This window comes from Heloderma suspectum, chromosome 4 (assembly GCF_057233095.1).
Source record: "Heloderma suspectum isolate Gila_16-S chromosome 4, 16-S_ref, whole genome shotgun sequence".
Lineage (NCBI taxonomy): Eukaryota > Metazoa > Chordata > Lepidosauria > Squamata > Helodermatidae > Heloderma > Heloderma suspectum.
This window is the reverse complement of record NC_139461.1, coordinates 187,651,680-187,675,196: the sequence shown is the minus strand read 5'-3', so window position 1 is coordinate 187,675,196 and position 23,517 is coordinate 187,651,680. Positions and strand designations below refer to the sequence as shown.

Genomic DNA, 23,517 nt, shown 5'->3' with positions numbered 1-23,517 from the left:
TTTGCTTTCCTTATTTGGGCCCAGGTAGTCTACGTAAAGTTTTACATAGACTACGGCGAAAATAACGGCAACGCAAATAGCGTTTTGCCCTTATTTTCGCCGTAGTCTACGTAAATATTTGTGTAGACTGCCCGGGCCCAAATAAGGAACGCAAATGGCGGCGCCCATGGGCGCCGACATTTGCGTACGCGCTTTTTTTTTTTCAAAGTCACCCGTGATAGGCTACGTAACGATTTATGTAGCCTATCATGGCTGACTTTGGAAATCTAGCCGTGATAGGCTATGTAAATCGTTACGTAGCTTATCAAGGGTGTGTGTGTGTTTTTTTAAAATTCACTTTTTTATTTCGTGGCCGGGGAGACGGGGCGCTTCTCCCCGGCCTGAATTTCAGCCAGGCGAGGCGGGGCGCCTCCCCCCCCAGCCTGAACTTCGGGGGGAGAACCGAAGTGCCTCCCCCGCACCGCGAAGCAAGCTGCGGGACCAGGTAAGTGACTTTCGTACATCCCTAGTTTGCAGTAAGTGAGAATCTTGTTGACATTTTGAATTTGTGTGAAATTAATCCAAAAGGCACAATGCCAAAAGTTCACTGTGAACTCTTTTGATTCCACGCCCCACCCACCCCCAACACCTGGTCAGGTGGTGTTGACAATGGATGAAAAAAATGGATGGAAATACATCTTCTTTGGAATTAATTGTGACTGCCTCAGATTTTAACAAGATAGGGCCTTCCCAGTGGTGGTGCCAAAGCAGTGGAATGCCTTCAAAGAGAAGTTCATTTGGCCCCCTCATGGTTAAGATTCAGGCATTAAGCTAAGGTTATTCTGTTTCAGGGAGACTTTGACCTAATTGAACAATTGCGTGTTGTTTTGTGCTCTCCCCCACCCCCTGTTTCTGACTGTTTGTTGTAGTTTTAGTATTTGTAGTTTTACTATTGATTATTTATTGCTTCCTGATGATTATTGTTTGATCTTGTTAGTACTTATTTTCTATTATTGTTAACTTCCTTATGGACCACTATGAGTGGAAAGGTGGGATATAAATGTCTGAGATCAATACATGTATTGAAGAAGAGAAATAGGTCCCTAAGGCTGAGATTTTCTCTCTATTCTTCATTTGAAACAAAGCCTCCCCTCCTTGCCAGACAGCCTAAAATATCAGGGCAGGGAGCAGCAGACATCCTAAATGAATGCAAAGTACTTGAAGTGGCTGATGAAAGTGATCAAATGTAAAAACTGTTTAAAGTAAACGTGAGCATTTTTCAAATGCAATTCAGATATTCAGCTAATTTAAAATACTACTGAAGGGCGAAGGATCGCTTTAAATATTTCATCACAGAGCAGGCTACATGGCTCCTTAGACGTTTTGGTTGCACTGCCTAATGTGTGAGAAAATATCTTACATACAAAACTAAGGTAAGAGATGTCTTGCTGTCCATCCAGTTAATTTATGGGAAAAGATTAATTCCTGCTAGGGCAGCTTTTCCTTTCCTATCTGGGAAGAGACAATCTCAAATGTAGAACCAGAGCACCTTAAGGCTAGCTCATGCCTAATTTTGTCCTAAGGTGGTGGTGGTGTTTTTTTAAAAAGAATTTATGCCTGCATACGTTTGGTGAGAACAACAGATTTTAACAAAACTATCTATATCGTATTATGTTTAAGCTATGTATGGATTCAATATTAAGATGCATAACAGAGTCACACAGACTTATTTCAGGACTTATACAAAGCTCTGGGTTGGATCCAAACTTGCACAAACAGCTCCTTCTATTTGAGGAAAGGACAGAGATTTAGTAGAGGCTCCTTCTGGAGGAAAGGAGGGAGAAGGTAATTTCAGTTTATTGCCCCTTCAGGCCTCAGCACCACCTACTATGTGGTTCCGGAGGGTCTCCCAACACTCTGGAGAAGATTTTGGCAGGCACAGGGGGAAAGAGGATCTGGCAAAAATCACTTCCACTCATCCTCCAGTGGGAGCATCCTGTGAGTAGGACTCCGCTCATGGGGAGTCTGGATTCAACCCCTGTGTACATTTGCAGGGGAAAGCATGGGCTCCTTCCACACAATCCATAAACACCAACAAGACCCCATATAGGCAAGTAACTAATGTAGTGTTGATATCAGTTTATGGAAATACATCTTCTTTGGAATTAATTGTGACTGTCTCGGGGTAAAAAAAGATTTTTTTTTAAAAAAATAGGATTTAAATTGGATGTATTTTTTTTTTTAAAAACCTTTCAACTATATATTTTTTTCTTTTTAAAATAACATGGTTGAAAATGAAATCTGAACTAACTAAATGCAAACATATGATATCTTAAAATTAAATTTATGAGCATCTTATGAGCTTGTGACCATCTTATAAAATATGCTTTTAAGCTGCTTTCCTATGTAAAGAAGGAACTGTAGGGAAAACATCTTCATCAATCATAATGCAGCACAATAGTTCACGTACTTACATTATGGCTTGGTACTGGGAGCCAGGGACTGGCATGTCACCACAGGTGTCATCCACTGATCCATCTGGGTGACCTTTTATTTATTTATTTATTATTAAATTTATTAATCACCCATCTGGCTGGTCACCCAGCCGCTCTGGGCGATGTACAACATACCATAAAACAATTTAAAACAATAAAATTCTACCATAAATTTTTTTTTAAAATACCCTAACCCACCCCAAATGCCTGCCTGAACAACCACGTTTTTAATGCACGACGGAAGCTCATTAAAGAGGGGGCATGATGGAGTTCCCTAGGGAGGGAGTTCCACAGAGTGGGGGCCACCACAGAAAAGGCCCTCTCTCTCATCCCCACCAGTCTAGCTGTCCTGGCTGATAGACTTTTACTCCTTTTTTATGCCTAGTAACTACCTGATCTCTGCAAAGGAGTCAGAGTCAGTACTATTAATTATAAAACAGTTTGTTTCTGTGGTTACAGTAACCAATTAGTAGGCACTTTTACTTAGGAAGTATCTAAATAATACATTGATTTTTGGGGGGGCCTTAAATCAGTGATTTAAATTGGTCTTTTTTTCTTGGTGAGTTAAATGGCCTTGATTTAAATCAACCCACCCTGGTTAGTGATATGAACACACACATATTTTGAGCATTTGAAGCAAAACCACTGAGTTCCAATATGTGAGAAAGGATGAAGGAGCAAACGCTGGCAGTTAAGAAGGTCATTTGTATTTCAGGCATGATATGATGACAAGTAAAGCCTAAGGAAACCCTCTGAGGGAAGCCTCCTCAAAGCAGAAGTAAAGTATGTTGCACAGGGCACTTGCCTGGTACCCCATTCCACTGGTCTGGCCATACAAGAAATAGTATAATATGCCAATAGGGTGCAACTAGTTTGCTTATTTAATGTACATATAATAACAATTTGCACTCATGTGGTGGCTTCCATGGCATATGACCCTTCAGCTCTGCATATTGTGTACATTTCCATCTTAGGGAACCATTCCTGGCCAAGATATGACAAGTACTTTCTTAGTCTTTAAACCAAATGAAGTGACAAAAAGACTTGGTACTGGTAACCCCAACAACATAATTCTAAAGAACCATGTTTAGGTGCCAGAACCCAAATAATGGCTTGTGCCACTTCCACTAAAGTAGCATCCTGTTCCCTGGCTAGCAGTTGTGCAAAGCAGTTGTGCCTTCCCTAAGCTGCTATCCTCCAGATGTTTTGGACTTCAACTTCCATCAACCCCGGCCAGAATGGTCAATGGTCAGGAATGCCTGGAGTTGCAATCCAAAACATCTGGATGGCACCAGGTTGGGGAAGGCTGTTGTATACCCTGGCAAAGCTCTGTTCTGAGGACTTATCACTAGGAAAGCCCAAGATGGTGTCATATTGGCTTTCTTTGCATCATAGCACTCTTTAATCCTGTACATGAGACTTAGCTACCTGGCATTCAACAGGTTCCAGCTCTCTGACAGCCTGATTCACACTGCAATAAATTGCCTGTGAAACTTAGTGTGGCTTCAAATGGCTGCCCCTGGGATCTCCTGATCTGACTGAGGATTCCACAGAATTAAGGGCCTTGCCCTTTGCAGTGTAAATATTTACATTGGTCGAAGGCACATGCTAAGTGTTTGGGTCCTGGTCCTGAAAACCACAGGAAAGCAGAATGCTTTACATGCATTGCTGCAGCCATGAAATAACTAGACGGAGATCCCTATGGGATACCCTCTTGCTGGATGATATTCCACTTTCCTCCCCAGCAAGTTTCTATTCTTCCTGTGACCAGCAGTTTCCACTTGTAGATTATATTTACAAGACTGGAGAGCTAAATTCTAGGCAATAGCTGTTCTTTGCCTCTTACTTTTGTGGTGACCCAACTTGCAACAAAATCTGGAGGATCCTGTGTATTTTGCCCCAGTAGTGAATTTGGGAAAGACCGAATTAAGGGAACTCTTTGTCATTGAGCCTGGATGGTTGAGATGCACGTTTATTACCATCTTGCTTTACAGCAATATCAAAGTCCATCTCATGCTATTCATTCTACTGTGACCATTTATTTTTAATTTCCAGCCCAAAAGTTGACAACTGAAAAATACAATAAAAACGAATGTTCCTGATAGTTAATATACTATGTGATATACGTCCAATTGATTCCCTTCCTTCCTTCCTTCCTTCCTTCCTTCCTTCCTTCCTCTTACACTTAATTTTTTGTAAACGCCTCTATGGAAAAGACAATATTTAGCACTGTTCTATTTTACCTTGCTGACTATCACTGTATAATAGTATCAGTGAGCAAAAGCTGATTTAAGTAATCTTCCGTAAGCCAAAAGAGTTGTCATAAACATCTCTTATCTTTGATACAATAAAAATCCTTCTTCCTAATATTTTTTTTTATTCATGGGAAGTATCTTTCCTATTCTTTACTTCTTATGTCACAACCTCTCTTCTTTAGAAAAGACAGTATCCGTAAGAGTATTTTCAGGAAAAATATCCCTATTTATTCAAATGTTTACACTGTGCAATATCAGGCAAATCTACTCAGATGTCATTCCCATTATGTTCAATGGGACATATTCAGTGTGGTGTGGTGTAGTGACTAGAGTGTTGGACTGGGAGTCGGGAAATCCGGGTTCTAGTCCCCACTCAGCCATGGAAGCTCTGGGTGACTTTGGGCCAGTCACAGAGTCTCAGCCTCACAGGGTTGTTGTTGTGAGGATAAAATGGAGAGGAGGTTGATTATGTATGCTGCCTTGGGTTCCTTAAGGAGGATATAAATGTAATTAATAAAATAAATAAATGAATAAATAAATAAATAAATTTCCCAGTTAAGTGTGCCTAATATTGCAGCCTTAGCCTTGAATGCAGTGGAACTTACTTCTGAGGAGACATGTATAGGATTGTGCTGTCAGTCTACAATCCTACACCCTTACCTGGGAGTAAGTCCTATTGAATTCAATGGAGCTTATTTCTGGGTAGCTATGTATAGGATTGTGTTGTTAGAGTACCTTTCATTATTGGTTTAAAAAGTATTAACTATAATAATTCTTTTATTATTATTATTATATAATGATGATGGATTTGCTGCAATGTCAACAAGGCCTTTAAAAATATAATCCCTCTCCATGTTGTTTTTTTAAATACACCAATATTTCCACCTGGTATTTTTCCTGTGAAAAAAGCTGTCTAGACTAAAGCAGATGATGATTTTTTAAAACAACTGAATTAATCCTATGTTTCCTAGGAGAGCATTCCAAGGGGCATAGGATACTCTCCCCTTTCTGGGCGGAGAGGGAGGTCCACTCAATGAGATGGAGATATGCTGCAGAGGTCCTCCTCTGACTGGCGACACAAGGCTCCATCGCTGTGGCTGCCCTACCAGTACTGCTCCGCAGGCAGTAAGAGCAAAATGTCATTCTGGGTGTGAGTCAGGGGCAGATTGGAAGAAGCTCTGGATCTGCTGGAACCCAGAAGGGCTGAGGCATGGGGATCAGAACCCAGATCTCCCAAGTCCCAGTCCAACACCCCAACCACTACACAACACTGCCTCTCCCATTCTCAACCATGGTTCTTCCGCCATGAATGCCCTCCCTCCCCAACCTCCATAGCATTGCTCTGTTAAGAGATTAGAATTCAGTAACAAAGATATTGTAAAGAAAGACTGAGTTTTTAATCTATGAAAAAGTTTCTATGGTATTTGCTTAAAATAGTTGTCTTACCTTATTTATCTCATTTATTTATTAAATTTATTAATCGCCCATCTGGCTGGTCACCCAGCCACTCTGGGCGATGTACAGAGTGTATAATAGAACAGTCTAAAATAGTAAAATTAAACATTAAAACAACATTTTCTAAAAATACTCTAACCCACCCTAAATGCCTGTCTGAACAACCACGTTTTTAATGCGCAGCGGAAGCTCATTAAAGAGGGGGCATGGTGGAGCTCACTAGGGAGGGAGTTCCACAGAGTGGGGGTCACCACAGAGAAGGCCCTCTCCCTCGTCCCCACCAGTCTAGCTGTCCTGACTGATGGGACAGAAAGAAGGCCATCCAAGGCTGATCTTGTTAAGCGGCCTGTCTGGTGTTGCTGGAGGCGCTCCTTAAGATAGGCTTATCTAGGCTGCTTAGGCTGCTTTTTTATTTATCTTGGTGTAAATTTGCATTTTATTATATTATTTTAATTTTGGAAACCATGTCGTTGATACATCTTTTATTCAAGGGCTGGATAGAAATCTATATATCCCCCTCCAAAACCTGCCCAGTTCTCCCAGCATTCCATCAAATTCTAGCATGCCCAGAAACAGAACCAAAAGGAAAAGCTATGCATAGTTCTATATAATAAATGGCATACATTTCCTGCATTGGATTCCTGCATTGAGCAGGGGGTTGGACTTGATGGCCTTGTAGGCCCCTTCCAACCCTACTATTCTATGATTCTATACATGGGAAGCAGTTGATAGGCAAAACCTGTTCACTCTAGATACTGTTGCTACTCCACTATTCTTCCCACTTGCTCTCAACATGTGCTGATAACAACATGTGAGGAACCTTAGGTCTGGTCCATCCATGCAAGCAGAATGGGGTGATTCAAAGCTGAGGCAGTGGAAATTGAATCGATTACACTACTCCAGACTGTGGGGTGGTGATGGTCACATTTTTGATGCTCGACTACATTAAACAGACAAACAACCCCTCCCTGTAAATACAACATCAGCTAAGCAGGTAAATGAATGGGCTAGAAACTCTCTCCCTGATTTGCTCAGTTTCTATTTGCAGGGCGTTTTGTTTTGTTTTTAATGTGCGGAAGCATTAAAAATGTTTTTTTGCTCCTGTGTTCTGAAGTGGTACACTTCAGCAGTGTCACCTCTTTCCCACCTCACTCTGCTGCATGTGTAAACCCAGGCAAAGTGTAGTTCAGAAATTGTTCTCTGAGGATATGAGACTCATAACATGTACTTGAAAGGGTTATAGTGAGACCCTCCTTTTTAAGGGAAGGCAATGGAGGCTATTTCCTCATACATGAGGGGCCCACATCGCTATTGACAAATGATACACCACCACAGAGGAAAAAGGTGGCCTTGACACATTCACCCCCAGGCCTCTCTGAGTCTTGAAAAGAGCCTGCTCGCAGTGGGGTTTTGTGAGTGGGAAATAACAAAACAGGATGATACAGCTAATCATGCCCATCTAAGTAATGATTAAATAATAAGAATTCTTACCTAAACTGAATAGCACCAAAAATTTGAGACACACAAACTCTCGTAGATCAAACTGCAGAGATCGTAGTTTTGCTACTAGCTCCTGTGCGTGGCTCATAAGATTGTTGAGTGTTGCTCCTGCTTGAGATGCTATGACTGAGTAATCCACCTGAAAAATAGTATAATATTTCTGTTGGGTCATCATAGCTAGGTTCATCATCATCATCATCTCCTCACACTTTGGTAAATGCAGTCATTTAGTACTCTTGGGTCTAATAGCAGCTTTGAGGGTGAGAGAAGCCACTTTCATAGAGACTATGGCAGTAGGGAAGCAGAGATTGTCTTTTTAAAAAATTCGTCTTACATGCAGCGATCTCGATCCTGAAGTGTCCTTGTCATAGCTGTTCTTAAGGAAAAAATAAGCTAGACCCATTAAATGCAATACACATTTAACATTGTATCTAGCCTAACTTATCTGACAGGGTTCTTGTGAGGTTAAAATGGGCCGACACCATGTACGTCCCTCTCAGCTTATGAGGCAGGATGCAGTACAAACGTGGCTTCCATAACTATGCACATATAGATATAAAATAACACTCTTGCTCTTGCTGTTTTATCTGCTTCTTGTATTCTGTCAAGGTAAGATGTTGCATTGTTTTGTTGTGTGTTTCTATGTCGCCATGAACCATTCTGGAATAATTTCCTCCATGTCTGATGTTCAGGCATGAGTGCAGTTGTTTATGTAGCCAAAACAGCACCATCCACACACAAGAGGAAGACATCAGCAGGCTTAGGGGGAATCCCAAGGTTTGCAGAAGCATAGCAAATAGTTAAGAAAATAAATTCTAAAAGGGTGGTGGTGGTACATTTTTGCGTACTTTTCTGAAGGGGAAAAGAAAATCCGATTTGGTCAATGAGTGGATGATGGAACGAAAGATGCCTGACAAAAGATCCACATAGAATGGGTTAAAGAAAATTGTTCATCCCTACCCAAGACTACCTAGTGATTGCGTGGCTGAGACAAGATTTGCACCTGGATCATAGTTCATACTCTTAGAGCCATTTTTTTTACATTACATAGCAAACCCAAGTTTTCCACCAGGCATAAACTCAACAGGGAGCTGCAGCCAATTCTGGCTCTCTGGTGGGTGTATCTATAAGTAAACAACCTGTATCTGTGGAAATCACCATTTTACAGCCCTATCCCAGGACAGTAACTAGCTTGTTACAGAAAAGTTTGATTGCTGTGAAGACATCTCATTCACAGCTGAATTCCATCTCTGTGATTTGTTGGGAAAGTGTAGAGGGAAGGGGTGGGGGCAGTGGAAATCCCTTGGTGAGGTAACCAATTGTAGTTTCTGTAAGGCAGAAAAGATGATCTTCACTTCGTAAGAATAAGTTAAGATGTTCAGATGAATCTCATGAATATCAGTCTGCCTGTACTGTTGCGATGATAATATAATGGGAAACCCCCAAAGGTAGATCCTCCCACCCTCTGCTACTGGAGCACTCTTAGGCAACTAGCTCCTCTTTCAGATGCATTTAATATTTGCAGAACCAGCAAATTTGTCTGGGAGGCAAGTCTTCATCTGCCACTCACCCAGAGCCAACTGTATTAAATTTTTATATTTATTGACATTTCATTACCATAATTGACTGCACTTGGTTCCCTAGTAGAAGGCACAGGGATGCCTCCTAAGCAGGAGAATTGGTCCCTTGAGTCAGATTTGCAATTAAAAACAAGGCAGAATGGATTTTTTTATTGTGTAAATATGATGAGTTGAATTTTCAGCTTTAACTAGAGAATACAGAACACCGGGAAAACCTTTTTCACGAGTGAGCAAAATTATGAGAGAGTGGAAAGACGACCCCCAAAGGTGTCAATCAGTTTATATAAACTCAACTGTGCATGAAAACGTCCCAGTTAATGTCTCTTCTAAGGGAGGGGGAGCGTTCTTATTAAAGTGAATATTAGTCTATGGGCTACTTGTCTATGAAAAAAGGCAGGCTTTTGAGCTAATATATATAGCTCAAAATGTAGGATTTAAAGCCATAGGGGAAAAATGGGAGCTGTGTTTTGATTCTGAACTTGACCTACACAGAAGGATATTATCCAGATATTTAAGAATCTTGCCTGAAACTCTGGAGCAGCCTTCCCCAACTTGGAGCCATCCAGATGTGTTGGATTACAACTCCCATGGAGCATGGCCACAGGCTGGGAAGGATGGAGGTTGTAGTAACCTCCCTCCTTCCCAGCCAGTAGTGACCAGCACAGCCAGTAGTAACACAACTGGAGGGCACCACGTTGGGGGAGGCTGCCCTGGAGAGATGCTGCCAGTAAGTGTCAACAATACTGGACTAGATGGACCAATGGTCTGGCTCAGTATAAGGCAGCTTCCTGTGTACCTATTCATGTAGTGTAAAGTGGCTACGTTAACTACATGAATAGGAACACAGGAAGCTGTCTTAGATGAATTCAGCTGTATATCGGGGGGAAAAACCTTAGACATTAATAAATTCAAGGATTATTAGAGAAGAACATTAAAAATATCAAATCATGATGCCAGGAAAATTTCAGGCTTTCTATGATAATTCATAACATTTTCATTAATATTCATGCACACTAATAAGGTCCAAACAAGAAATTTTGCTGTTCTGAATGGAACGTACTTATCAGTAGGTATGCTGCCAAAACTTGAAATTAGGTAGTTTGTTAGTGGAATCTGTTACATTTGTAATGACCATATGTGTAACGTGTACTGAGTGTGGTAGATGAACTTTAGTGTAATAAACTTTAGTATTTTTGTTATTTAAACTGACATTGATTATGAGTTGATACTTATGTTCTCCACCTGCATGACTAAGCAGGTAAACTCCTCCATTTCTGCGCAGGTCCTGAATTTGGATAATTTAAACCTTTACTTTCTGAAAGAAATATAAACATCCCATTTGCAGTACTCATGCTCACAGAATGATGTCACTTTAAACCTTTAGTTACTGTTTTCCAAACCATTAAGTATAAAAGTTAGGATATGAAATCCTTCAACAAACTAATCATGTTTACAGAAACTGCCACATAGATTGGTAGCCACCCCTTGTTCAACATTTCTTTTCTTTCTTTCTTTCTTTCTTTCTTTCTTTCTTTCTTTTTCTTTCTCACTCATGGCTTGGTTTCATTTATGTATCCTGATTATTTATGTATAAGGTACTGATGCATGATGTCATGACACATAGCATGATGCCACACTACAGTTCCCAAGATGCACTTTCCCAAGATGCGCTTCCTTGAGCAACAATTCATATATACACAACAAGTAAACAAATAAAGTGAATAAGATCTTCAATGGTTTGGAGAAATCTTCCCCAGCCTGGTGGCCTCCCATTTTTCCCAGCCAGCAGGACCATTGGTTGGGATGGGAATGATAGGAGTTGCAGTCCAACACAACCGGAGGGCATCAGGATGGGGAAGGCTGGGCTGGAGATTACAGAAAAAGGCTTGGCTTCTTCTAGGGATACCCCTGTGATGCTATGTAAGTAGCACTTGATGCTTTTCACACTGGAGAGAGACAGTAGTTTGTTTCAGAGAGTATGGAAGTGGTATATAGCCATCACAGTATTGATGGCTACGTTAAGGCCCATCAGTAAAAAAAGGGTTCCACTATCTTAAATGCTGATGGGTGGGGGTGTTGTTCTAACCTATGGATGTATGGATTTTATTAAATCTGTTCCATCTATGTTTTGCACATTGTCAGGCATCTTTCATTTCATCATCCACTCACTGACAGGTTCAGTATTTTAATCAGAATTTCATTCTACTTGCTCTAATTCACATTCATGCTAATGCACACTTGCGCTAATGCACATTGGTTAATACAAATTAGTGCTAATGTGAATTAGCACAAGTAGAACGAAATTCTAGTTAAAAAAATCCAATTTTATTTGCTTTCATTTCTGAGAATGGTTAAAGTTAATGAACCATGGAATTAATTAGAACTTTGTCTCTGTTGTTGATGATGTTGTATGCTCTAAGATAAGTACATATTTGTGTATATTTCTCTATTTTTCATTGTGCTTTAGTCTTCTTAATGTATGTTACATATTTTGTTTTAAATAAGATGGCGTCAGCTGAAAGTGCTGTCTCAATGCTTTGACCAGGATCTGGGCTTGATTCTAGTGCAGATTCACAAGTCATGGTATTGCATTGGCAGAAAACCAGCAGTGCCTGATCATGGGTGCCAAGAAGAGAGTGCAGGTGAAGTAACGTTGGATCCTTATGCAACCTTCTTCCTTCTAGCAGTGATTTCAATTAAAACTATTATACTGACTGTAAAACTAATTTAGTATGCCACCAATACAAATTTGCACTGACTGTAAAACTAATTTAGTATGTCACCAATACAAATTTGCAGCATTAACTATGAGTACTTTATGCAGATTATTTAAATGATTGCAAATTACATTTTATCTATAATAATAATTCTTTTAATATTTTTTTCCCCCCCAGCAAGTACTTTTGGGGAGGGGAAGTGAGCACTTTCATATGTAAAGAGTGGAAATGGGTTCATCTTAGACAGAGACAGCAGGCATAGTGAAATCAGTTTTCATTAAATTAATTAAAATTGTGATGACTTGTACAGTATAAGATGCCTGTCATTTTAACATGATATGCCAATAATAGAAGATAATGAATTAAGTTGCCAGCAGACCTTTCCCTCAGGATGATGTTATAGAGGTTGCTAATTAGTTCTAAGATGCAAATAGTAAAACTGATAACTCTTCAAAGTGCTATAAAACATCTTATGCATTTATAGAGCAATGGTGCATCACCAAGAAGAAGAAGAAACTGAGCTGCAATTTCCTGGTGCTTGAGGCTTCTTCTGTAGACAGTCACCCTCTATACGGTTAAATGGAGGGTGATGCCAAAAAGGGAAGGCTCTTGTATGCGCATGCATTCCTAGCTAGATGCGCCCAGGGTTCCTGGCTCTCACCCCCACCTTATCCCTCCTCCCAAATAGATGTGCTATGAGCAGTGAGCTGAGTGAAGCTAGTCATGCACAATAGCCCACTGCTGCATGCATATACCATCAGTATAACCAGCAACTAAACCAGGAGTGAGCAACCGCCAAATCCAGCTCTCCTGGGGTCCCGATCTGCCCCTCTGGGGTTCCGCAAATGTCCCACCCTTTTCCCCTGGTCCCCTTTCCCACCTTTGGCCTCAGCCACCACTGGAATGTGCCCCCTGAGAGCATCTCCAAAATGGAATATGGCCTTTGGGCTGAAAGAGGTTTCCCACCCCAGATAGACAGATATGCTTCAGTAGATATGCTGATAGATAGATATGCTATATGCTATATGCTTCATAGATAGCTATGCTATAGATAGATAGATATGCTGATAGAAAGATATGCTTCAGTCCATCTGTAGTTGTGGCAAGTAGCTGTGCATGATGACTGGTAGCCTTAGATGGGGATGCACATTCCAAAGAAGCACCGAACTAGGGCCATGGGGCCCAGATAAGCACCGTGTTGCAGATGAGGATATGCACCCAGATACCTGCTGCACATGCATTGGCTATGCATGGAAAAGGCTGCTTTCATGTGTAGTCTCACAGGCTAGGTCAAGGCAGTTGGCTTCAGAGCATCATACTAGAGCTGTCAATCGATCAACATTCCTTTTGCTGACCAATATCTGCCTTCCAATTGAAGATGAACTATTTTCATTGAATTTAAATAAAGGAAAGCCATCTCTGACATTCTCTTTTCTACGCCCTATTAAAGTAATGTGTCAGAACTGAAATAGCTTTAAAAAACAACAGCAGAAGTGTTTCTTTAACTCACAACCCTACTGTCAGGGATGAGTCCAAGCCCCGTGAGATGTCTGACAGCTCCGATTCTGAATCAGAGTCAGAACAGCTAGATCAAAGCCAGAGGAGGAACTTTCCCCAGAGCCCCAAGGTGTCGGGAGAGATTCCTCCCAAAGCCATGACAAAGGGATGGCCCAGGCTGAGTCACTGCTTCCTCCCTCCATGGTCAGAACTCAAGTTTCTGGGGAGGAGGAGGAAGAAGGGCATGACTTGAGAGATGCTAGGGAGTGTCGCAAGACAAAGTGGGAAAAGTTGGGGATAGGGCTCAGATGCTCTGCCAAGATAGCCACTCTTAGAAGAACAATGTAGGAGGGAGCCACCCTAAGGGAGGAGCATCACTGCAAGGCAAGTTTAGCTGTGAGGTTCATGGGCAACCTCACTACCCTGCAGGTCATCTTCTCTACTTGAAAATCACAGAGTAGTCGTTCAAAGCTTGGGGCAGTCTGAGAGCTTTCTTGAATGTGCATTTGTAAAAATGCTAGTCTTTAGCAAAATGAAGTCATAATGGCCTAAAACGTTGATTCTCTGTAGCGTTGATCATGAAGTGGGAGGATGATCTATTTGTGCCACCTACTGAATAAAATTTATTCTCATCTATTAATGCTGTCTCCTCCCACTGGTGAAATCAAGTTCCAGTTGATATTGCAGTCTTGTGCAAGTGCAGACCTACCAAGACAAACACAGCTCACCAGCCATGTTTGGTGGCCCACCTGGGACTCACTAAACCTCAGCAGTTTTTGCTGACTGTGAAAGCAGGGGATGTTAAGTCCCTGGTTGGCCACAATACATGGCTGGTGGGTTGTGTTAGGCATAGTGGGTTACGTCATGCAAGCCTGATCTGCTATCTCAACAGATTCACACTTGCAGACCTAAATGATGCCTATTACAGTCCTTGCCAGGTGCTAGGGCCAGATTTAGGGACAGGCAACCCAGGCGACGACCGCCTGTGGAGCCAGGCTTGGGAGGGCGTCCGTCACGGTTATCTGCTCAGCTATCGACTCAACAGCTGAAACAAATAGTATAAGCAGTTTGTCTTCACTTGTAAAGCTGTTAACAACGACCTGCGTGGCCAGCATCACATCAGCACTCATTTGTGTGTGTGTTTAAATTTGTGGCGAAGTGTACAACACGCGTGCCTGTTCGACAAATGCTGTGCGTGTGAGTGACAGTGATCAGATCCATGTGCAGCCATCGTCGTATATGGCAGAGATAAAGCATACATACAAATAGTGCATCAGTGTCTACAAATCCAATCATCTTCATCATATTAATATAATAATTATTAATAATATTATATTCTAAAATTGAACAAATGGAGGGCACGGAAGCTGCCCTTTGCTTTGGTGTCATCTGTTCTAGGGCCAGCCCTGCCAGGTGCTGCACAAATGAGGAACTTGGCTCCGAATGTGATTTTCAGCATCCGTATGAAAATATTGTTTCAGCAATAACGAAGTTCAGTCATGCTAGAAAAACAAAGCTGTGCCCCTTTAACATGGAGCAAGTGAGACCTATCCTCTTACAACTGAATCAACAAACTTAACATGCGGTGCGCACTTGGCTCTAGGGTGATTTATGGCCAGATCCCAAACTTGCTCCTCCAGCAAATAGGAAGGGGCATAGAGACTGCTGCAATCTTGTGAGCTGTCACTGCCTGAAGGCGAGAATGAAGGGGAAATGTGTTAGTTCGGGGTGCCATTATGCTTGGAATTTGGGCCAAACTGCAACCCAGTTAAAATGAAAACAGAATTCTGTGTGGCCTGCTTAAGGTGCTTCTGCCTCCGCTTAGGGATTTGACTGAGGAGGAGGTTGGAGCCAATACTTTGAGCTACTAGGGTTGGAAGTGGGGGCTGCCTAAACCAGCCTTGGTTGCTGAACAGATAGTCACCTGAGCCTGGGTTCAAGCTGCTAACATCAGCAGGGGAGACAATCTGCTTAGCAGCTGTGCAGTTGCGCAGTGTTGGCTGTGGCATCCTGCTGTTCCACCTCCCAGCACTTAACGGTAGTGGCAGGAGTTCCCCTGCCCACGCTGCTGCCGTGCCACTTGCAGTTTCTCCTAGCAAACCTCTTCACTAACCACCAGTGTCCACAGTGCTGTATCCTTGGCTATCAAGAGCAAATCCACATTGAAGGTTCTTTCAGCCCCTTTGGAAGAGACGTGTACAGTGTGATCCTGTAAATGCCTACTCAGAAATAAGACCCATTAAGCAGTGGAGGTTCCAGATTTTTGAGGGTCCCCTCAGCCTCAGTGAGCCCCCCCCCCCCAGGGAATCTAGCTTCTCATTGCCATTGTCACCACCTGCTTTTACTCCCTTCCTCTTTCTCATCATTGCTACCACTTGCTTGCTTGACAGGCAGAGAGCCAGTGAAGAAGCAGGCAGTGGCTTCAACTGCCTCTCTTTCTCAGCATCACTATTATCTGGGCCAGAGCAAGAGGCCGGTGAACAAGCAGGTTGCAATGGCAAAGAAGAGGAGCAACTCCAGGGAGATCTTGTCAGTGGGCCCCTGCTGGGGTGTGGGCCCTTGGCAGGTGCCCTACAATGCCTGGTCTTATTATGTCAGCCCTGCCATTAAATTCAATCACTCCAATGTAAGTGCCTCAGGCTGGAGTTGGTGAATCTGCCAAGGGAAGGAATTGCACACCTGCAATTCAGTTACAGTGAATTCAGGTTAGGGCAGCAAAGACCTTATGCTGTGTTGTTTTTGTTACTGGACTTTTTGTTAAATTAACAAAATTTAACTTTGTACACCTTCCAGAGTATTTGCATATAGGCTGGTTATATATTGAACAAACGAACGAACGAATGAAGAAGCATCCTAGAAGATGCTCTGGCCTCCAGCACTCAGAGGGATGGCCTTCTGAGACTGGCTTCCTCACAGTGGCTCTTCCTCTGAAACTGGCTTCCTAGATGAGCATGGAAGTGGGCAACAGCTCCAGAAAAAGCTCCATCTGCAAAAAGGAGGTAAATTAGGCTATGGATTGGAGGCAGCAAGGAGGATGCATGTGGCCTGTGGTTTGTGCAGCTCTGTGATACACACTAACCTGAGTGTAATTCCCATTGAACTTTGTGGGATTTACTCCTGAGTAGATATGTACAGACTGCATTGTACATGTCTACTCAGATGGAGCAAACAAAAAGTCCCTATTTTTAAGCTGATCAGGACCAGATCTACACCTCGTGTCATATCAATATGATCCCATCATGGTGACGCTATATCCCTCTTGCAATTTATACCTCATGGCACACACATTGACATCTGTTGCATTATTTTGGATAATGTGGAATAAAAAGCAGGAAATAATGCTAGAAAAGCAGTATACAGAATATGCAATGTGCCCCAAATTATCAGTGCATTTCAATACTGCTAAAAAGCACTAGTTAGATCTAGCCCTGGTTCAGAGAACAGGTGTACAATAGAGGGCATTTCAAAAGGTGCTGGTTTTCTTTGCTGTGCATGACAAGCAAATTCCATGGCAACATTCCACATTCTTTAGCAGGCCTGCACAACTTGTAACTTATTAAGCTGGATGCAACCCACTAGTCATGTATAACCATGAAGTTCAGTCAATGACATTGTTTAAAAAAATAAGGAATGTCCCCTGTCCCCTTTTTTAACCATGTAAGGTTGGCCCAAGATATTTTGCTGCCTGAGATTAAGGACAAGATGGCGGCTCCCTCCCCTTCAGTGTACAGAAGCAGACCAGGTTGGCAGCAGAATTCCTTCTTCAGTACTGGCAGGGGGACAGCATCCTCTACCCTACCAAGGGCAGCAGGCTTGCCTAGGGGGTCCAGGACAGGCTGCATGGCTCTGTCCTCCAATACCTTGCCATTGTACACCTATTTGGCATTTGGGGTGGGTTAGGGTATTTAAAAAAAAAAAATTATGGTAGAATTTTATTGTTTTAAATTGTTTTATGGTGTGTTGTACATCGCCCAGAGTGGCTGGGTGACCAGCCAGATGGGCGATTAATAAATTTAATAAATGAAATGATTGCTCCTTGCCCCCAAAACTGCTGCCTGAGACAGCCACCTCCCTCTGCCTGATGGTAGGGCTGGCCCTGTGGGAGCAGCTATATCCTTCAGTCAGGCATGACCGTGTGGGCTTGGGCACAAGCTCTAGCAGCAGAGTTTTGACACTAAGTCAACAGTGAAATTGGGAGAGATGTCCAATCAGCTCCTTGTAGACAGAACTGCCAGGGTGTGTGTGTGAATTCCATCCTCTGTGCCTGGAAGGTGGTGGATACATGACAGATAGGTTGTTATGCAGAAGCTAAGCTATTATGTCAGGTACTTTGGATTTTTAAAGAGACGGGCACTTTATTCTCAGGTTCCTGCACAGCCTATTCTACATTCCCCAGGATTTGGCTGGGGAAAGGATGGGAAGTGACAAGCTAGCCTCGAGGGGTGTGCGTCGTGGTGGTGATGGGGAATGAAATGGGCTGGGATCTCCGAGAGGCAGAACAATAAGAAATGAATGTTCCACTTGGCATCTACTGCCCCTCCCCCTTTTCATCGGCATCTCGAGTAGTAGGGGTAAGATAACAGAAGACAGTCATGTGCGCTATCATTATGCTTCACAACCTTGAGGAAATGTAAGTTTCTTTTAAAGTGTGTGGAATAAGCTGTGTGAAAACTGGTATACAACAGCGGGGGGTGGGGGGGGGAAGGAGCTATCACAGTATTGATACTGGTGTGTTTCCAAACCCAGTTTAAAGTGCTGGTTTTGACCTTTAAAGCCTTAAATGGTTTGGGACCAAGTTACTTGAAAGACCACCTTCACCCATATCACCCTGCCCACACTTTAAGATCAGAAAGAGAGGCCCTTCTCATTAGCCCACACATGAGAGCAGTTAGCCCACACATGAGACCACACATGAGAGGGCCTTCTCTGCAGTGGCCCCAAACCTCTGGAACAAGTTACCATTGAAAGTTTGCCATGATCTGTCATTGCAGGCTTTTAATAAGGCCTTGAAAACATATTATTTTACTGTAGCCTTCTATTGACATGACTGCTGTTGTTGCTGTTAATGCCGCTGTTGTTGTTGCTGGTTTTATTGTTTTTTTTTTTACTGTTATTTTATATTACTGCTATTTTATTGTGTTTATGTTTGTATCTCTTTTAATATTTTAACTGTTTTTATGTATCAGAACTGCCTTGGGAGGGCTTCTGCTCTGAAAGGCAATCAAATGTTTTAAATAAACAAACAAACAAACAAACATTGTACTTTTGACAAAGAACACTTCATTCCTGGTGCTTTTATGATGTTTGGGTGCAAAATGTACTTTATAAAACTGATCACTGCTGATGGGCAGCATTTAGTGCAAGAAAAATAGGAGTGATGTGAGTAATGGAAAACTTGGTTTGAAAGAACTGCTGAAGGATCAGAATTCTTTATGTATGTATTGATACCAGAATTTGCTTATTTCCTCTTCCTTTCCCCCACCCCCTTTCCCTTTGTATGTATTACATTGTAGGGGCCACCACTGAGGGCCTTCTCAGTGGTGGCCCCCCATCTGTGGAATGAGACCCCTGATGAGGTCTGCCTGGCACCAACATTGTCATCTTTTCAGTGCCAGGTTAACACCTATCTCTTTTCCCAGGCATTTGGCAGCACATTATGAGTTTTAATCGGTCCTGGATGTGTCTTTAGTTATGACTGACTGTTCAAAGTTGTTTTTAGTTATTTGTTGTTTGTGTATATTGTCTATGTGCTTTTATCTAAATGGCCTTTGAACTTTTTGTATTGTATTTTAATGTTTTAACTTCTGTAAACCACCCAGAGAGCTTCAGCTATGGGGCGGTATAGAAATGTAATAAAATAAATAAATAAGTTCAAGGAAGAGTTTGATGACCAATAATGAACAAGAAATCTGCAGAGCATTCAAAGTTACAGTGGTGAATGCCATCAGAAACATGCATGAAGTTGGGGATGGAACTAGCCTGACTGGGGGGTGGGTAGCAAGGCAGGGTCCAAAATGGAGCCAGTCCAAGTGAGACATGATTTTGATTTAGCCTGAGACTAAAGTAACATTTCCAGAGGCATCTCCTGATTTGTAGTCAGTGTGCTTGATCCTGTTATTGTCTAAATGTGATTAAATGCTCTGTTTTGTCTTTGCAACCCATGTTCATTTATTTAAAGGCTATCCAGGTGGCTTGTAGAGTTCATAAATTACTTGGCGTGGAGCCGCATGGAATAGTTCTTAGCTTTTGGAAAATGTGTCCCAGGTTTGATGCATTTCCTAGGAGCATAATGCAGTGCAGTACTCACTGAAATCAGTGGGACTTAAAACTGCTTCACTTTGAATGATGCTCATGGTTAATGCAGATCCGATCAAAGGGTTTATTCACCTACCCCACATATAACGTACGACTTTCTGCCTGATGCACAGCACATACAACTATCCTTCTAAGCACAAAGGAATGATCTACATGGTTTAAATTAGGGCTAAGGCTCCCTATGCAAATTCTGAATAGCAATTGAATAATGTAGATTGCAGTCCAAACAAGCAACTGTTTCCTCATATGTGTATAAATTGAGGCAGTTTAGGTTTCAGCTACTTAAATGCCAGTGGACCATCATTTGGTTTCACTTTGAATCAGAAATAAAATGCACAAAATGCATTCTGCCTTCCCATGACACTGTACATTCTTTTCCACTGGAGCTGAAATATGTCTTCAAAGGGTTTTGATTTAATTTGCCTTGTCGCTCTCATTTACTTTGCCTGGCTCTTGGAAATTATAAATGAACATGGCCACGATGCATGGGGACGTTCTCCGGCATCGACCTGTCAAAGTGATGGTAAGCTGTGCAAGATCTCTGGAGTGCTCTTGTGCAGGGTACAGTCATTTTATTAGGGCTTGTGTGGGAGACCATCCCGGCAGCATGTGGCATGTATGTTTGACTTCTAAAGCTATTTCAGATGCCTTAATTTGTCCTGCCCGTCCTCTCCTTCGTTTACATTCAGTGTCAGCCCAAGCCGCTAACTTTGTCCTGTATCTCAGGCACGGGGTATTGCAGTACAGTGTAATCAGGTGGTGTTCACTCTGGGCAGTATCCAGTGTGACATTACCACTAACATAAATTACGTTGAGCTACCAGGCATGATTTGTAGCACACTGCCCATAGCACTTGCTGGCATGATGGGTTTCCCTGGAAAACCTGTAGCGCCAGCAAGCATTATTGGCACGCACTAGAGGTCATTTTTCACTATCACAACTTAATTTAAGTTAGCGGTAGTGTTGCATTGGATACTGCCCTCTGAATGCACAAATTAAATTAAATCAATAAAAATTCTGTGCTAAGACATGAATTCTGCTACCTACATAAATTGCGTACATTGAACGCAAACTATGCTTACTATACATAATTTTGGATACCATGGGGAAGAGTGAAAAAGCTGCCCGTAGCACTGACAGCCTTGCCCAGACAACTGGAAATTCTGCTCAGTCCCACTTCTAGTTTCTGAGATTTGTCTCAGCACTGACTATATACTTTCAGGCATGTCTTCACAGCCTTAAGGTCTAGAAACTTGAGTCTAAGGATGCTGATTTCTGTACTCAGTTATAAATCCTATGCTTGCAGAGTGATTACACAAAGTCTTGACTAAAATATAATCAATCCCAGCTTAAATGCCGCATGTTATGAAATAAAACAATGTTTTGAAAGGCTGTCTAGCAATATTTAGTTCCCCAAATGTCAGTCTTCATTGCTTTGAGTGTTTTTTTTTCTTTCCTCCTAGGATGTCATACTGTCTGGTTCGAGTTCTACTATGCTAACTCTCTCCACAAACAAAGAAGTACACATTATCTAAAGGTCGGACTCACTTATAATTTATTTGAAATAAATCTCCAGGATTAGAGGCAGCCAAAGAAAATGACAAATTGTTGCGTACCCCTTTTTCTTTGCATTATTTTTTGCTGGATTGTCATTATACGACAGATATCACACTTCTGGCCTACCGTATCTCATTTACAGTGGTATATGAGCACATTTTAAAAAGTGCTTATGTTTATATTTGCTTTAATGTGTAGCTATCGTCATTGGACCATGATCCCCATGTCATTTTAGTTGTGCTGTATTGTAGCCAATACCTCAGTTCAGTGGAAAATGCTTTCAGTGTAACAGAGAAGTGCTTCTGACCTATTTAAAGCCCTATTGTTTGGAAAGAGGGTTAATAACAAAATCAATATGTTTAGCCTGCAGACTCACTTGTTGCCCAGTGACTAGAAGGATGGAGCCTTCTTTCCCATGTACCACTTGCCGATAAATATGATCTAGAATTAAGAGTTCACTCCAGCAGTTTTGAAGTAGCTTCATTTGGTCATCAACCTGTGGACAAAGAAATATAGCAAAAATTATCATGCTACTTTGGTGATATTATTGTTCTTCTTAGTAACTTTTGAATTTGCTAACAACAGAATTCTTTGGTACCCTTTGAACATTACAGAAGCACATTTGGAGTTGCTTTCCCATTGGTCCATCTCGTGCCACTGCTGTAATAGCCTGCATGGGAGCACTTGTGTGTCCTTTCCATAGAATCACTGGCCAGCTAGAACTGAGTGCCCATGTGGTTGTAGATCTTTAAATGTTAAAGCGACACAACACTACTGTAATGTTTAAAGCAGGGGTCCCCAATGTGGCACCCGCTGGTGCCATGGGGTGCCCGCAGGAACCTCCAACAGCTCTCACAGAGCTCCCCACTCCCTGCCCCCTTCAAAAAAAAATTTCAAATAATAACTTTGGGAAATGTTATGGCAGTCTTCTTTCTCTCCCTTTTTAGTCCTGTCAAGTCTTTAGTCTAGTCTTTTTAGTCTTGTCAAGTCTTTAGTCAAGTAGCCTTGCACTTTCTCTCCCCTGTACCCCTTTGCCTTGCTATTTCCCCCTCCTTCCCAGGCTCTAGCTTTGGTATTTCTCTTCCCACCTCTTTACCTTGCTGTTTTTCCTCCCTGCCAGCCTCTAGCCTCACTATTTCTCTCCACCCACCACCCACCTCTTTAGCTCGCTTCCTACGGCAGCCATTATGTGACTAGCCACATCATTCATGGGAGCCATTTTGGGGTGGTGCCCACAGCAGTTTCTTCAATTCTCAAATGTGCTCACAGGTACAAAAAGGTGTGTGTGTGTGTGGGGGGGGGGGTGGTTTAAAGGTTAGAAAATTGAGAGGGAAGGCGCTTTATGCACAAAACATCAAACAGGAAAAAATCCAAAGTGTCTCTGAGTATGGAGTGTAATAATAATTTATTATGCAGATCTCTAAAATACTTGTGGACTATAAACATATTTATTATGCATATCTCTAAAATGCTCAGCGCGTTTCGAGGCTAAGTTCCTTCCTCCATTCCACCTTCCCCTCCGGTTTTCCATCTCCCCCTCAACAGTTTGTTACTATTCCGTTGTCACTGAGCATGCTCAGTCCTCAATGCACTGTCCCCCCCCCCCGAGTTTTTTCCCCCTCTGATTGTTTTTGTATTTTTGCAAACCTCAGGTTTCCCCGAGTCTTCTGATATTTCCCTCTTGTTGCCATTTTGACTACATAAACAATGACACTAACACCATGTTGGAAGTAGAGGGAACTTAACATTTTTTTTTTAGAAAGTAGATTTTCTTCCTTTCCCAAAAGTAATCCAAGGCAGCTAACAACCTTTACAATAAAAGCAACAAAAAACATTGAAATTCAACTACAAAACTAGACAGTATAAAACAGTGAGATAAAGCGTACGCTACAAAATAGCAGCAAAAGACAGCACAACACCAACATAAACTACCACCTTATATGAGCAGCATAAAACCATATCAATAAAAACTACCAGCAGTCAGTACAAACTACCAGCTTGTATGTCACAAGCCAAAGGCCCTTCTGAAAAGAAAGGCGTTTGCTAGGCATTGAAATGTCAAAAGGGAGAGGACAAGATGAACTTCCCTGCGGGTATCGGTCATTTCCTAATGCCAAGCAAATACCTCTTGTATGCATACTAAATGTAAACAAACCGTGTTAACGAA

General features: G+C 42.0%; 1 protein-coding gene across 6 annotated transcripts in view; it reads right to left on the bottom strand.

The window, feature by feature from the left end:
* Positions 1–23,517, bottom strand: part of NR5A2 (nuclear receptor subfamily 5 group A member 2) — a 162,882-nt gene that overhangs the window by 34,357 nt on the left and 105,008 nt on the right. For all 6 annotated transcript variants that reach the window (XM_084851537.1, XM_084851541.1, XM_084851536.1 and 3 more), the window contains exons 5-6: positions 21,727–21,846; positions 7,676–7,823 (exon numbers count right to left, since the gene is read on the bottom strand). In XM_084851537.1, coding sequence (XP_084707663.1) covers positions 7,676–7,823; positions 21,727–21,846 — 268 coding nt within the window. The remainder of the gene's footprint in view (positions 1–7,675; positions 7,824–21,726; positions 21,847–23,517) is intronic.